The sequence below is a fragment of the Nesoenas mayeri genome (assembly GCF_963082525.1).
Source record: "Nesoenas mayeri genome assembly, chromosome: 10".
NCBI lineage: Eukaryota > Metazoa > Chordata > Aves > Columbiformes > Columbidae > Nesoenas > Nesoenas mayeri.
Genome location: NC_137560.1, coordinates 20809080 through 20822911, shown reverse-complemented (window position 1 = coordinate 20822911; position 13832 = coordinate 20809080). Strand labels below are relative to the sequence as shown.

At 45.8% G+C, this 13832-nt stretch overlaps 1 protein-coding gene across 1 annotated transcript; it reads left to right on the top strand.

The window, feature by feature from the left end:
* Positions 1 to 1870: 1870 nt before the first annotated feature.
* CFAP100 (cilia and flagella associated protein 100) lies at positions 1871 to 13632 on the top strand (the record flags this gene model as incomplete). Its single annotated transcript, XM_080350187.1, has 13 exons — positions 1871 to 1895; positions 2257 to 2363; positions 3771 to 3963; positions 4262 to 4329; positions 4960 to 5123; positions 5753 to 5833; positions 6376 to 6795; positions 8189 to 8237; positions 8804 to 8955; positions 9752 to 9875; positions 10778 to 10980; positions 12518 to 12611; positions 13519 to 13632. 13 exons carry the CDS (start codon positions 1871 to 1873, stop codon positions 13630 to 13632), a joined length of 1794 nt encoding a protein of 597 aa, XP_080206313.1.
* Positions 13633 to 13832: the final 200 nt, after the last annotated feature.

The following is a 13832-nucleotide window of genomic DNA, read 5'->3' as shown; positions in this document are numbered from 1 at the left end:
ACTTTTTTCTGCTTGATGCTAGGGAAAAGCACTGAATAAATGTTTCAGTAAATTAAAACCATGAATGCCTTATCTATTGATTCACATACTACTGGCCATTGGTATGTAGCTACCGAAATGTCAGAGGCAGTGAAATATATGCCAAACAATTGTAGCAACAATGCAATTTTTTATTGGCATTATTGAGCTTAATAATTATAATTAGCACAACTAGCACTTCTGTAACTCTTGGCGTTATTTCCAAAGCAATGTACAAGCAATCTATTAAAAAACTAACCACTATATATACCTTGATAAAATGAATATTTGTAAGTTAATCTTAGAAACAAATTCCTTTACTTTGCTAAAATTGTAGCATAAAGCACCTTTTATCTGTGGGAGTTTCACTGATAATTTTCCATATGCCAGTATCCTCTGTCTAGTCCTGCTTTTCAGTGCCATTCCCCGTAGCATGAATTTAAATCAACCACATGAAGGAGAAGATTTTTATGAGGGGGGTTCAGATTACGGCATTCAAGGTGTGCATTAGGAGGGCTGAACATCCAGGTGTTCGCTGCAACTGCTCTGCATATTCTCAAAGTGTATTCAACTGAACACTGCAGGCGTTTTCTGCCTTCCTACCTCTGCCCTGATGGGGTTTACTCCAAAACTTACGTCATCATCAGGGGTTATGTTGTTCCAGAACATAGATGAGGGACCCCTTGAGAAAAACATCCTGTTAAGTTACACCAAAGCTCAGAGACACATGGAATCTAAGCAATCAGTCAAGGAGGCTTTTGAAAAAGGCACTTCAGGAATAGAAAAAGAGAGATAAAACACGTGGGGCGTATTCAATCTGCCTAAATTCTACCCCAGCCACTGAGTCTCTTCAACAGTGAAAGTCTGACACCTCCAAAGAATAAGGTACTAATTGGGCAGCTGCAGAAACCCAGCCAATAGGAAACACAAAGCACCAAGGACGTACGTGGAAATTAGGCCAGATGAGTTTAGCTCAAAATACATAAAAACTGGAGGCTATTCAGAGCAAAAAACGATGCTCTAAAATAGCCTTAAAACTAGTGCAAGCGGAAGAGGATAATTTCTGCTGTGTCTTATATCAGTGCAGACCAGGAATGGTCCCAGCAGCAGAATCGCATCAATTGAACTAACACCTCCCTGCACCCAGCTTGCTGCCTTTGTTGATTAAAGGATAACTTTAACAATTGTCTATCTGTTCCTTGTAAGTGAGATCATTACAATTATGCCTTTTCCCCTAAGATCCATAGTAACAACTACAAAGAAACAAAAAAACTAAGCCTTCAGTGGTTTGCCAGCCTAAAATTAAACACAACAGAGCTCCCTGCAGCATGTCTGTGCTGTCCAACAGTCCTTCAGCCTTATCACAAGAACCAGAAATTGCTTCAGCACTGTGGGTTAAGAGCCTTAGGGACTAAAAACATTGCTCATGAACCGGTCATGGGAGGATGACAAAGTGTAGGTTTGGATCAGAACCAGAGATGCGGGTAGAACAAGAAGCAAGGGACTTGAGTTGCTTGTTATCTCCGAATTGGTTTGCCTTTGCTTTTCCATCAATGTGTGTGTAAGAACTGTGTTTTACACAGCTTTCACATAAGCCAGGGATGAAAATATATCTTTTAGGGGTCAGAACACAAACATTTTCAACTTTAATGGAACTTTGTGTTGATTTCTGCAGATGCAAAAGGCTCGGTTAAAATCCAGAAAGCACCCAAGCCCATCACTGCTGTAAAACCTACTGCATCCCCTACTGGCAGTAACTGGCATTTGATTGATTTGTTTATGCTTTTCCTTGGGCCAAGGTCAAAGACACCATCTCCACTCAACATCTGGAAGTGTTTCTTCCAAACCCAGAATGGAAATCCAACTTGAACGGCCAGGTAAGGTCACAACATTGTGGTAGCTTTTTGTTCTTAAATCAAAGGAGAGGCCCATCTACAGACTCTTCTGCTCACAATCACATGAGACGGGTAAAATAGTTCCAGACTTACAAATATCCCTGGCTGAAATCCCAAGTGGATCAGCAGATATGGTCAAGTGACACAAACACTAGAGAGGTCTCAGTTCTATCACTGGCTTCTTACAAGCCATATCCAGCTCCCTGCTCTCGGTTCAGCATCATTAGATGACAACAGCTGCCTGCCCACCCTTCAGCTGTGACACAAAAGATCAGAGTCCCCATGCACCAGGTCGTGATATTCTGCCTCTCATCTGCTACATCCTCATCCATTTTTTTTGCAGGAATCCCAGAAAAGTTTGAAGAAAGACCAATGGAAAACCCATTTACATTTGCTCCAGATATTGATATTTTCTCAATAAGGAACAAGGAAAGAAAACAAGCCAAGGAGGTACGTATACGTGCTTTAGTCCAATGTACACACAAGTAGCTCACTAGGGCAAGCAACCAGCCAACATAAAGTCATATCAAAATTCCGTGCATAAGAGAAACAATAGCTACCAAATTCAGCTGAAATTTCCCCAGATTAGCTTCAAGTGCACTGAAGTCCATGATGTGAGATTAACTTTACCAAGAGCAGATCTGAGCACAGGCTTGCTGGTTGCTAGCGCAAAACCCAGATATTGTCACTTTGTTTGCTTACTTCAAGGTAGATTTACAACTTACTCCTCTTCCTGGAGAAGATACCTGCCAGTTCTTTTACCATAAAGCTTTGGTGCAAGATCTCTTGCTGTCCACTTCAACAGGCTTGACTTCTGCTTGGGAAGCTGTGTCCCAATGTTTGATGTGACCTTCTTCTGAACTGGCAATGAAATGAATGCCTAGGAAGAAGGACAACATGGGTTTCATGCTTTAGGTTTCTCTCCATAAGATAGGGAATTGCAGCCTACCAGACCAAAGAACTGATGTCAGGAATATCTCTTCCTTCTGCAGCAGACCTTCCTTAGGGCCTGCAATGCACAGGGGGTGAGAAGTCATGGAGAGGTTGTTGCACCTCTGAAAGGTCCAATTGTCACATGTGGTTGCAGAAGCCAGGCAGTAGTGTGGAAGCAAGAGGTCTTTCTTTCTAAATCAGAAATGAAGGCCTCCAAACAAGCTTAGGCAAGCCTCCTCAGCTCACACTGAGGACTCACAGTCTGGTTTTAGCTTGGTTTGAAGGTCACTATACGTATATATATATATGTATATATATAGATGTATATATATGGGGAAGGTCTTAGGAAGACGTACACTAAGGATGTCTACTGAGTGATGTCCTCAGCCCAACCCATACCCAAATGGTCAGAGAGCAACAAATTCTACTTCAACTCATGTGAAAGCACGAACAACCCTCCAAAAATCTCTGGAGTGGGTTTGAATAGATGCTCTCCATCCAAACTTGAGGGTTTACATGCCTTTATGAAAGCTGGACTGAGCTGGTATTGAGCATGGGCTGTCCTGTTGTTCCCTTTTATTAGGGGACTTGAAGGATGAACCTCTGAAAATTTCCATTCTCCTCCAGGAATAACCCAGGAAGGAAAAATGAGGACAGTGAGTAGGTACAAACTGGTACAGCTGGTGGCTGGATGCAGGATACAAATCAACAAACTAATGAGAACAAATGCTGAGAAATGAAGTGTTTCAGTTGCCTCAAGAGAAAATATCATTGAGATTAGTCAAATAAACCAGGCAAACATGCATCAGCAGGATATCAGTAGCCTGCAAATTTCTCTACTGTGAATAACCACTCATTTCTTTAAAAAACACAGCAAACGAAGCACATAATCAATCTGTCCCCATAACTGGCTTCTCCTCATAGGAACGTGAAAGGATGAAGACCATGAAAATCCACGAGAAAATGACTTACTCCACTAAAATAAAAGCAAAGCAAAAAGATGGCAGGAAAGCTCTGCAAATGGAGGAGGACGAGGAGGACAGAAAACTGGAAACAAATGAAGAGAGACTCAGAACTCTTCAGGAGAGTCTTTTATGGAAGACAGCCATGAAAGGAGGTAGAGAACAGTTATTGTCTTTGTAGTGCCTCTGACATGAGGAGTAGCTTCGCCTTTAGAGTCTAAAGGACATTGACCTTTATAAGGACCAGACTCTCCACTCTTTTCTACCTGGTGTTACTCCACAAAAGCCCATATGATCCTGATCCTAAACAAGGCCAAAACCATAACAAAATAATCAGTACAGCTGGTTCCAACACCAACCACATCCATACTGACAGCAGCCTCCACATTTACTGTGTTTTGCCTTGGTCATATTTTCCCCTCAAGTCTGACCAACTTTATATCCTCATTTCAGATTATTCAGTAAAAAAGGAGCCACTGTGTGACTATGTAAATGGCAGAAGAGAGATATTTTTACTTGAGGTACTTGACTTTAAGAATATTACTTTCTGTTCATTTAATGATTCTTCGCTGTGTTGCTTTCTTCTGTTTTGTTTTTTTCCCATGAAATCCATTGCCTACAGATCACACCGAGGGCCACAACAACCACAGACCTCACAACCTGATTGTCCAAGTCCTGTGTTAAAGACAATCATAGCCTATAGCTTGGCAACCCTCAACCAAGTAAGAAAGGACAAATAGGTTGTTTGTGCTATCCAGTAGTAGCCATGCAACTATTTCGTTTGTGAGATGTGCAGATATACCGACCTCTTGGCTCCCATACATAACTTATAACTGGGACTATCCCCATTATTCACCTCTGTTACTGTGCTGTATCACAACTGAATAAATCTTTGTCAGCCAGAAGTTAACACAGTGTTGAGACTTCTGGATTCTGTCCTTAGTTTCACTGCTTATTTGTTGTGCTGCTTCTGAAACATCTCCTGGCCTCTATGTACCTCGTTTGCACTAAGACACATACCTTGGTTTGAAATCCTTACCCTCTCTGCCAACAATTGTAAGGTAAAAAGGCAACCAAGAATGAAGCAAAACCAACTTACCTTTAAAAACAACCAGCCGAGGTGACTGTGTTGCCTTTCGGGTTCATTTCAGTATGCCATGGCAGTGAAGCGAGATGAGATGCAAAGGATGGAGGACATAATAAAGGACGAGGAAAGAAAACTGCAGAAGGCTGAATACTACCTGGAGGAGGATGCTACTACCTTCGATGAGTTACTGAAGGAGAAACATAAAAGCTCGGTTCAAGCCCTGAAAATGTAATGGAAGCTGAGTGAAGCACTTGTGTCCCCTTTTGTGCTGGACACAGGAGGTCTTTTGCTTGAGCTCGAGCAGGGTTTTGGCTGGCATCCATCCCTGGGTGGTCTGTGTCTGAGTTTTCCCAGAGTTAGTCCTGGTGGCACTTTCACCCCACACATCCAATGAGAGAGAGGAAGGAGACGAACAGCTGGGGAGTCCCCTCATTGCAAACCCCCTTGACTTGGCTGCAGCAAGGAATCTGCTGTTGACCCCACCACTTCTGTTCTTCGCACAACACTGTTACAAGGGGGAGATGCTTCTGCCCAACCAACCCCTCACAGAAGCAATGGTCTCTAAATGAAGCAATTTAAGGATTTTGGTCCATGATAGGTTATCACAAGGGCAAAATAGTAATTGATACTCAGCAGCAGCCAAATTAGGGAGGCTTTAACCTGAACGTGTCCCTAGGACCCCATCGTCTCTTTGCCAAGAGAAGCAGGGCCTTCAGGCAGCAGACAAGCATCATCTGGGATGCATCTATAAGAGATTTCTAGTGCTACCCCCACGTCTTGTTCACTGTTTTATATGTACCTCAATTCACTACCCACTTACCGCTAAATTGTTTTATGGTTTGTGCATTCTTCCCCAGTTCTGAAAAAGAAACCACAGCAAAGACAAAGAAAATAAAGGAAATCCAGGCAATCACTTCCCAAATAGAGAACCTCGAAAGGTAACGGTTGCACACTGTTCCTGCTCTGGCCTTTAACAGCCCCTACAGCGCAATTCCCTCACAGCCCTCGGGAAAAAAGGGAATCGGGGAAAAAGAGTTCTAAAAATGTTCCAACTCAACTATTTTTTTTAAGGTGTAAATATTCCAAATCCAAAATTAAATGCCTTGTCCGAGATTAAAAACCAAACAAAACTAAGTCATGCATTTTAATGCTGAGCTGTGAAAAGAAGGGGAAAAAAAAAAAATACGGATTATGAGTTGATCTGGCAAGATTTCTCATTCATTTTCGAGTAAAAATTCCCACATTAGCACACCCAGCGCCATATCGAGCACCTGGCCACGCAGACATGACCAGACAGCTTCCACGTGAGAACTACAGGGAGCTCGCAGGGCAGGTTCCCATCTGTCTTTGCATGTCCATGTAGACATGTACCCTCTTGTCCCTTTTCTGGGAGAAGATGAGTATCAAGAGCTAGAAAGAACCCATTGAAACAGAGGCTTTCTCCTCAGCTAACAAACTTTATCCACTTTTCTCACCCTAGTGATATATACAGATTCAATAACACTGTGCGGGACTACAAGAAATACAGGGACTTCCTCTATCAAGTGTGTCCAAAAGAGTGGCAGGAGGAACATGGCAAAAAACACACAAAGGAAAAGGATTTGGAAACAGCATCCAAAGGTAATGAAGAAAGTGCCTCATGTCCCACCACCCCAGGGCAGGGTGAGAGCCAGGGAAGAGCTGCCCCCTCCTCACAGGGACAGCCCCCTGCTCTAAGGGTCCATCTCTTCTTGTCTCCAGACCTGGGTCGCAAAACCAGGACAAACAGCTCCAGTCGCAATAGTATGAGTGATATGGATGCGCCAGGTCCCCCGCTGTCTTCAAGAAGTTTGAGATTAGGCTCATTACAGGACATCAGGCCACAGCTCAAAAAACTCCTGAAGCCTCTAACAGGAAAACTGTAAGTACAAGATAATGCCAACCTTGGTACTGTAGAGAGCACCCAACTGACTGGGGGTCAGTGCAGAGGAAACCTCACCTTCACTGCGAGCATTCCGAGACCTCCGTCTCATTGGAACAAATCCAAATACCAGTAGAGAGCCATCAGGTGTGCAAGTCAGTACCTGTGCACCTGCTCCAACAGAGCTTCATCCTCAAACCCTCTGCTGAGACGCTGCCCAAAGAGTTTGGAGGAATCATAGACCTTGCCCATTTGTCCTGGAGCAAAGCTTCTCTGTGGCCTATTATGGCTGAGTTACAGGTTCTCTCTGTTGATCACAGTTGCCATGCAAGGAGTTGCCTGTTCTTTTGGAATTAATGAAGGTCAAAAGTCATTGTAGACTCACACCGCAGTGACCGTTTACTTTCAGTAAGAGCCTTCAGACAGTACAGGCTGGGATACAGGGGGTAACACTGCAAGGTAGGCAGGACCACCTGAGAAGTGGAGAGGCAGGTGGGAATGTGATGCAAGTATGGCCAGCTCTGGATTTTTGAGGCAAAAAAGGAAATTGCCTGGAAAAGCAAAGAGTGGCTGTTGGTCTCCTGAGGCCAAAAAAGCTGGCTATCGATAGAGTTGGAACTAAGTCACTGCTGGCAGGGCCATTTCCTCTGCCTCTACTCAGTGTTGCAGGCACTCTTTGAAGCGGGGCTGCTGTGTGCCACCCCTTGTGAAGCCACTGCAATTACTGGGCTGCTGCCCCGCAGCAGGAACGATGCAGACACAAGTGGGGCTGGCAGCGAGCTGATGCAAACGGAGGTTTCTCACCCCGCTGTGGCACAGAGGGGCAGGTGCAATTGAAGGCGATGAGCGGACTCTGCTCCCAACATCAGTCCGGCACCTCCTGCCTTGCTCTTCCAGCTCTTGCACTGGGCTTGTCCCTGGGGCTGAGGAGGGGTGGAAGAGGCCGCACTGCTGGTTAATGGCAGTCATCGGTGCAGAGGAAGAAGTACTCAGCAGTCTCCTCCCAGGGCAGGTAAACACTGCAGACGCCAATGGTGGCCACACCATGTAGTTAAGGAGCAATACCACATCCCACATGGAGCACAAGGCTTTCTCTACACTTGCCGTGCCGCTGCCTGAGCCTTTTGATCAAGGCTCTTGCCTCTGCCTCTGCCCAATAGCCCAGCCTTGAGCAGAACTTGCTTGTGGACAGACGTGGCTCCCACGCTACACGTCTGTGCGACCCCTACCTTCTACTGACCCCCAAATGGCCCACAGCCATGGGGGACCAAACATGTGAATGTGCAAAGGACAATTCAGAAGCAAATAGCAAACGAGTGCTCACAACTCACTCACAAGGTTTCTTTGTGCTGTCGTTTCTCTATGGGCCTGATACACAAAATGTCTTTTTCAGAGGTTCACTGGAGGTTGCAGGAAGCGAAACCTGCTTAGATGAAGATGAGGTCAGGAAGTCTCATGTTGAAATATTTACGCTTTCTCTTTGTCCTGTGTCATTTATTGATGTTCATAGTTTATCTCACCTTCTAACCATTCATTATGGTATTGAGGAGTTACTGTAGCCACTAATATGTATGTTTATACGTTCATAAATGTTCATGTTTAGCAACACATTATAAACATTTTAGTTTAACTTTCCCCCTCCGCTTTGCAAAAACCTACCATCACCTCAAAGCTTGCCATCCCCCAGTGAGATAGGATGTCATATAATATCAGCAGAGTTATTGTTTTGTGTCTGAAATCGAAGTTCTCTCACTCACAGAAGTTTGCACCACTTTTTACTCCCCAAAATGCCACTTGTTTTGGGGGTGAGCTACGAAGGCAGCATCAAGCTACACACACGTCAGGAAGGTGGAAAACATTTGCACGTGGATGCTCACGGACCCCTCAGTATGGGAGAGCATTTGAACATCCAGGGCTGGTGCAGACCAACCTCCATGTAGTTCAATGGAAAAGAAGCTAAAGGGGGAAAGGAGGACAAAAACCTCATTGCATGTGTTTTCCACTCCAGAAGCCGGACTTGTATTTTACTGATCCCCAACAACTGCTGTCTATTTTCACGGAGATGGAGGAAGAGAATTTGTCCTTCATCCAGAATTCCCAGGAGACTGAGGAAAGTCTGCAGAAGGTCCAACACACTTTTGTCACCATATATGAAAGCAGGTAAGTGTGATCCTGTGAGGAAGGGGCTCTTGTGCCCCAGCTTTCAAACATAAGTGACCCCCCCTGTACCCCCAGCAGCACCATCAGGCTGCAGAGCACAGAGTGCTGCTCATGCAGCACAACAGAGTCTCTTTCTCACAGCCTAGAGCCCAGCTGCAGCCCATCCAACTCACCATCTTCTGAGCTCCTCGGGGAGTGTCCCATCTACATAATTTAGGAGATAAGACTTGACATGGGGACTATTTCCTTAGTCCTCGAGGCACAGGCTGAGGAATTGATGCATTTAGCATTCTGGAGCAGACATAAGCTAGAAGTATCCTGTAATTCTCAGAAAGAAAGACCAAAGGAAGAAACAAGGCATGTACTGGAGTGGTCCAGACCAGCATCTATTTTGACTCAATGCAAACCCTTCCTAGAGGAAGGCAGCAGGGAGCCCAAGTGTAATTGCGATATAGTGTTTCAACAGCAGGCAGGCACACATGATCCCATTTAAAGTGCAGCTTATCCCCTTGTGCAAGTTTTTAAATGTAATCTACTTCCCCCATTGACTTATTAAAAAATAATTAATATTAGCTATGCTTTCTCCCTCCCCCACACCAGCACAGGGACTGTTAGTCCAGAAAAATCACAAGATCCCTCTGCTCTCAGAACTGTGGGTTCAGGCTCCCCAGAAATGCCATGAAGTGTTACCTCCATCTGCCGGCAGCGGGAGGGACGGCCCCAGGCTGGAAGGCAGCAGAACGCTCGTGTTCCAGAGATGCCCTTTTCAAAACAACCTCCTTTTCCTCTGGCCTAGGGAGAAGACATTGGCAGAGCTGAAACAGCAGGTAGCCACCTTCAAATCCTCCATCGCCAAAGAAGAGGGGAGAGTAGCGGATCTGAAGCTCAAAACTGATGACCAAGCACATCCTGAGATCAAGGCAAGGGGGATTACATGTGCATTAAATGGTTCCTCTCCACCAGCCAGCTCCATCCTGGGAAAAAAGCGGACAGGGGTTGCACTGGGGGGACCAGTGCTGCTCCTCAGCAGGGGAGATACAGCAAGGGCAGGTTTGGGGCATGGCCGAGGCAGCAAATTGGGGTAAACGTGCCTAGTCCATGCAGCTGCTACGAGGTGGGAATAGCGCTTGCAGAGGCAACCGGGCACCTGCAACATGTCCCAGGCCACAGCAAAGCTGGGTAGTTGGTGAAGCTACAAAGCTGGCGAAGGGTTTGGAGCGGAAGCCGTATGAGGAGCGGCTAAAGTCACAGGGTTAGTTCAGCCTGGAGAAGAGGAGATTGAGGGGGGAGCTCATGGTGGCTACAGCTTCGTCACCAGGGGAGCAGGAGGGGCAGGCGCCAAACTCTTCTGTTTAGTGACCAATGTCAGAACCTGAGGGAACAGCAGGAGGATGTGCCGGGCAGGGTCAGTTGGACATGAGGAAAAGGTTCTTCACCCAGAGGGTGCTGGACACTGAACAGGCTCCCCAGGGAGGTGTCACAGCCCCAAGCCTGACAGTGTTCAAGAAGCATTTGGACAATGTCCTCAGACACACGGTGTGAACTGTGGGGTGTCCTGTGCAGGGACAGGAGTTGGACCCGATGATCATTGTGGGCCCCTTCTAATTCAGGACATTCTGTGATTCTGTGAAAGCTGGGAAGATGAGAGCAGCAGACAAACGGCTCAGTACAACCACCTACCCCAGACACTGGTGCTAAGCAAACCCAGAAACAAGAAACTGAGTCTTGTTGAGAGAATTAAAGTGTGCTAATTTCCCTTGTTTTTGGAGGGGTGTTGGGAGGCACCCAGCTGTGCTCTCACCGTGTCTCCTCTCATCACCAGGATGAAATGCTCACAGGCCTGCACAAGAAGGTGCTGGAAGTCTATTGCCACTGGACTGGAGAAAATGAGACAGACCTGGAGCCTGTGGAGATGTTAAAGGTGATAGAAAAGCAGCTCATTGATTTACTGGACTACTTGGAGACAATCCCACCAGAAAATATAAAACAGGCTAAGAAAGCCAAAGAAAAGGAACAGAGATTGAGGTAAGATAAAACACTCTTCTGGAAATGGGACCTCTGTTTTTAAATGTTGACAGTCAAAAGCAAAGCCACTGAAAGAGCCAGAATCAGCCAGGACACTGTCACAGCAATCTGAAAGCCCATGTGACAACACATCCCATTTTACTTTTGTAATGGTTTCACATTGATAGTATTTGCATCATCTGATCAGCATCAGGAGCCCACAGGTACGTTAGAAAAGACCTGGAAGCTGCATTAGAAAAGGGCAGAAAGAAAATAAATTAAAACCAAACAAACAAAACAACAAAACCCACAAATAAACAAAATAAATAACAAAAAACCACCCTATCTCCTGAGTAAATTCAATTATGAAAATCACCGTTTTAAGAAGATAATTTGCAGTAACAATATTTAAACTAATTAAAGAGAAAATTTCTCCTCTGTAGTTATTTGGCACACCCTGATATTTTGCCAGCGTTCAAGAGTCCATAGGCGCACTTGTCAGCAATGGCAGCTTTCAAATGTTTCTTCTACAAAACTGTTAACTTGTATTATTAAATTAAAATAGTAACCAATTAGCACAATAAAATCAGCTTCCGAGATGAGACCCATTCTTCTTCGCTCAGTTACACACGTGAAATTTCTCCTTGCTAACAGCAGAGATGCAACTGGACAGCTGATTGTTATCTGGGCATCCCCAGGTGAGTCACATCCAGCAAAGGGGAAAAAAGTAATAGTGTGAGCATTTAAAAGCAGAACAGTGACATTTCCCTGCTTCTGGCTTTGCATCATTTTTCACCTTTGTAGTAAAAGGGTGTGATGCTTCTTCCTGATGTTCTATGAATGGTTTTGCACTCTTAACTTACTAAAGAATTAAGATGCATTTATTCTACTCTGGGATGAAGGAGAAGAATTCAGGAGGGAATCTGAGACCTCCCTTCCGACCCCCCGCCAAATAAAAAGCAAAAGCAACCAATCAAAAAAACCTTCAAAGAGCATTTTAAAACTTCCTGATGATCACGGGTTAAGAATTCATTTCCTCTGCACTGCAGCTTTCAGCAGCTCGAGCCTGTTTCTGTTCCCATGCTGCATTTCCATAAGGAATTGCAGCCAGTTCCCAGCACCAGCCTCCACGGTGCCCATTTAGGCAAAGTTTAGCTCCACAGATGCAAAACCCTCCAGCTCCCATCTGTACATCACAGACTTGGCTGCACGGGTGAGAACTTAGGACACAATCACCATCATTATGGTGAGAACCCTGGTCCGCTGCCGAGGCACCAGCCACCTGAAGGTGGTACAGAGCAGGTCTGTCACAGACACCAACCAGCTGACATCTCCATTAGCAAAGCCTGATGAGCTTTTTCCTCCGCTCACTCTGGAAAGAACAGAATCAACTGCATCAAGCGTTTCCCTCTTACCACCTTCACAGCAACAACCTCCAGCATCAGCTACACCCGAAGCTCCGCCGGCCTTACGCTATCAGACAAGGCATGTGTCAAAAGCACATTCGGTGTGGCTGCACACCACATCTAACCCATCCTTTATGTGCTCCCTTCCAAAGGTTCAGAGAGGAAAAGCTCAGACAACAGAAGCAGCAGCAGGAGGAAAGATTGCAACGGGCCCTGGAAAGATCACAGGCGACCGTAAAGATAAAGGTGAGATAATTCATAGGAACATCTCATCTCATCAGCCCACCTTGGAGAAACTGGGGGTGCTTGAACATCAAGCATTTAAGGGAAGAGGGTTACCAGGAGCCTCCATACCCAGGAGGGGGTGGATCCATACTCAGGTGTCGGCCAATTTACAGGACTGATGGATCTTAAGCAACTGCTGGGAAGCCAGTTATAGTGCAAGTTATTCCAGCTCAATGTCCTTCCATCATCCTTCTGTCCTTGTATCTTGACCGCATGGCCCCCTCCATTACTTGCCGATTTTCTCATTAAGCTCGTTTCAATTTATTAACCTGGCAATATAAAAAAGCATGAAAATCAGCAAAAGAGAAGCCAGGCAGCAACAGGATGCTCCCAACAAAGGCAGCAAGCCCCCAGATCAGCTCAGCCGTACCATCAAACCGCATCTTTCTTGGTGTATTCTGCATTACCCCAAGCTGAGCTCTGGCCCCTCAGGAGGCACAAAGTGGAGCTTCAGGCCATGGCTCCTGCTCCACGTTTCACAGGACGCCCCAGTTCTCAGTCACACCCCAAGCACAGGTGATGGAGAACGGGCATCACAAGTCCCTGCTAAGATAAAATAAGAGAGTTCTGCAGGCTCCCACAGATATTTCTTCAAAATCCCAACTTCCCATCCTCTTGAGATCATACAAATAAGCCTTTAGTCAGAAAAGTTACAGTTGTAGTAAGTACCTTGCAGAAGCTGAAGCGCTAGCGCATGCGTGGCCTTCAGATGCTTGACACTTATTTTCTGATAGAAAAACCACACTTAGACACACCGAAACCAGCCTAAAAAGCAGAGAGTGAGAGGCCATGTCCCCAGCGGCACGGAGCCGGCTCAGGCGGTGGCTCGGCCCCCCAGCGCTGACACTCGCGCCTTTTCCCTCTGCAGAGCGGCAGGAGGCTGGTGTTCCGCTCCAAGCCCCCTGCCAGGAGGCAGAAGGAAAAGCACAGCCAAGAAGAAACGGATAAGGAGAAGGAAGAAGAGCTCTATTATTTCACTTGACAGCACGAGCCTGAACCGCAGCGGGTAGGGCCGGTGCTGCTCTAGAAAAGTGTTTCATAGTGCCTGTTAGCCATGCGTTAGCCTGTTAGACCAGTTTATGGGCCTGCGAAATTCCTTATCTCCTCCCACCCTGTGGTCCCAGGGGAGGCTGTTGTGTCACGCAACCATTTTTCCCCCCCACTGATCTTTTGCCTAAGAAA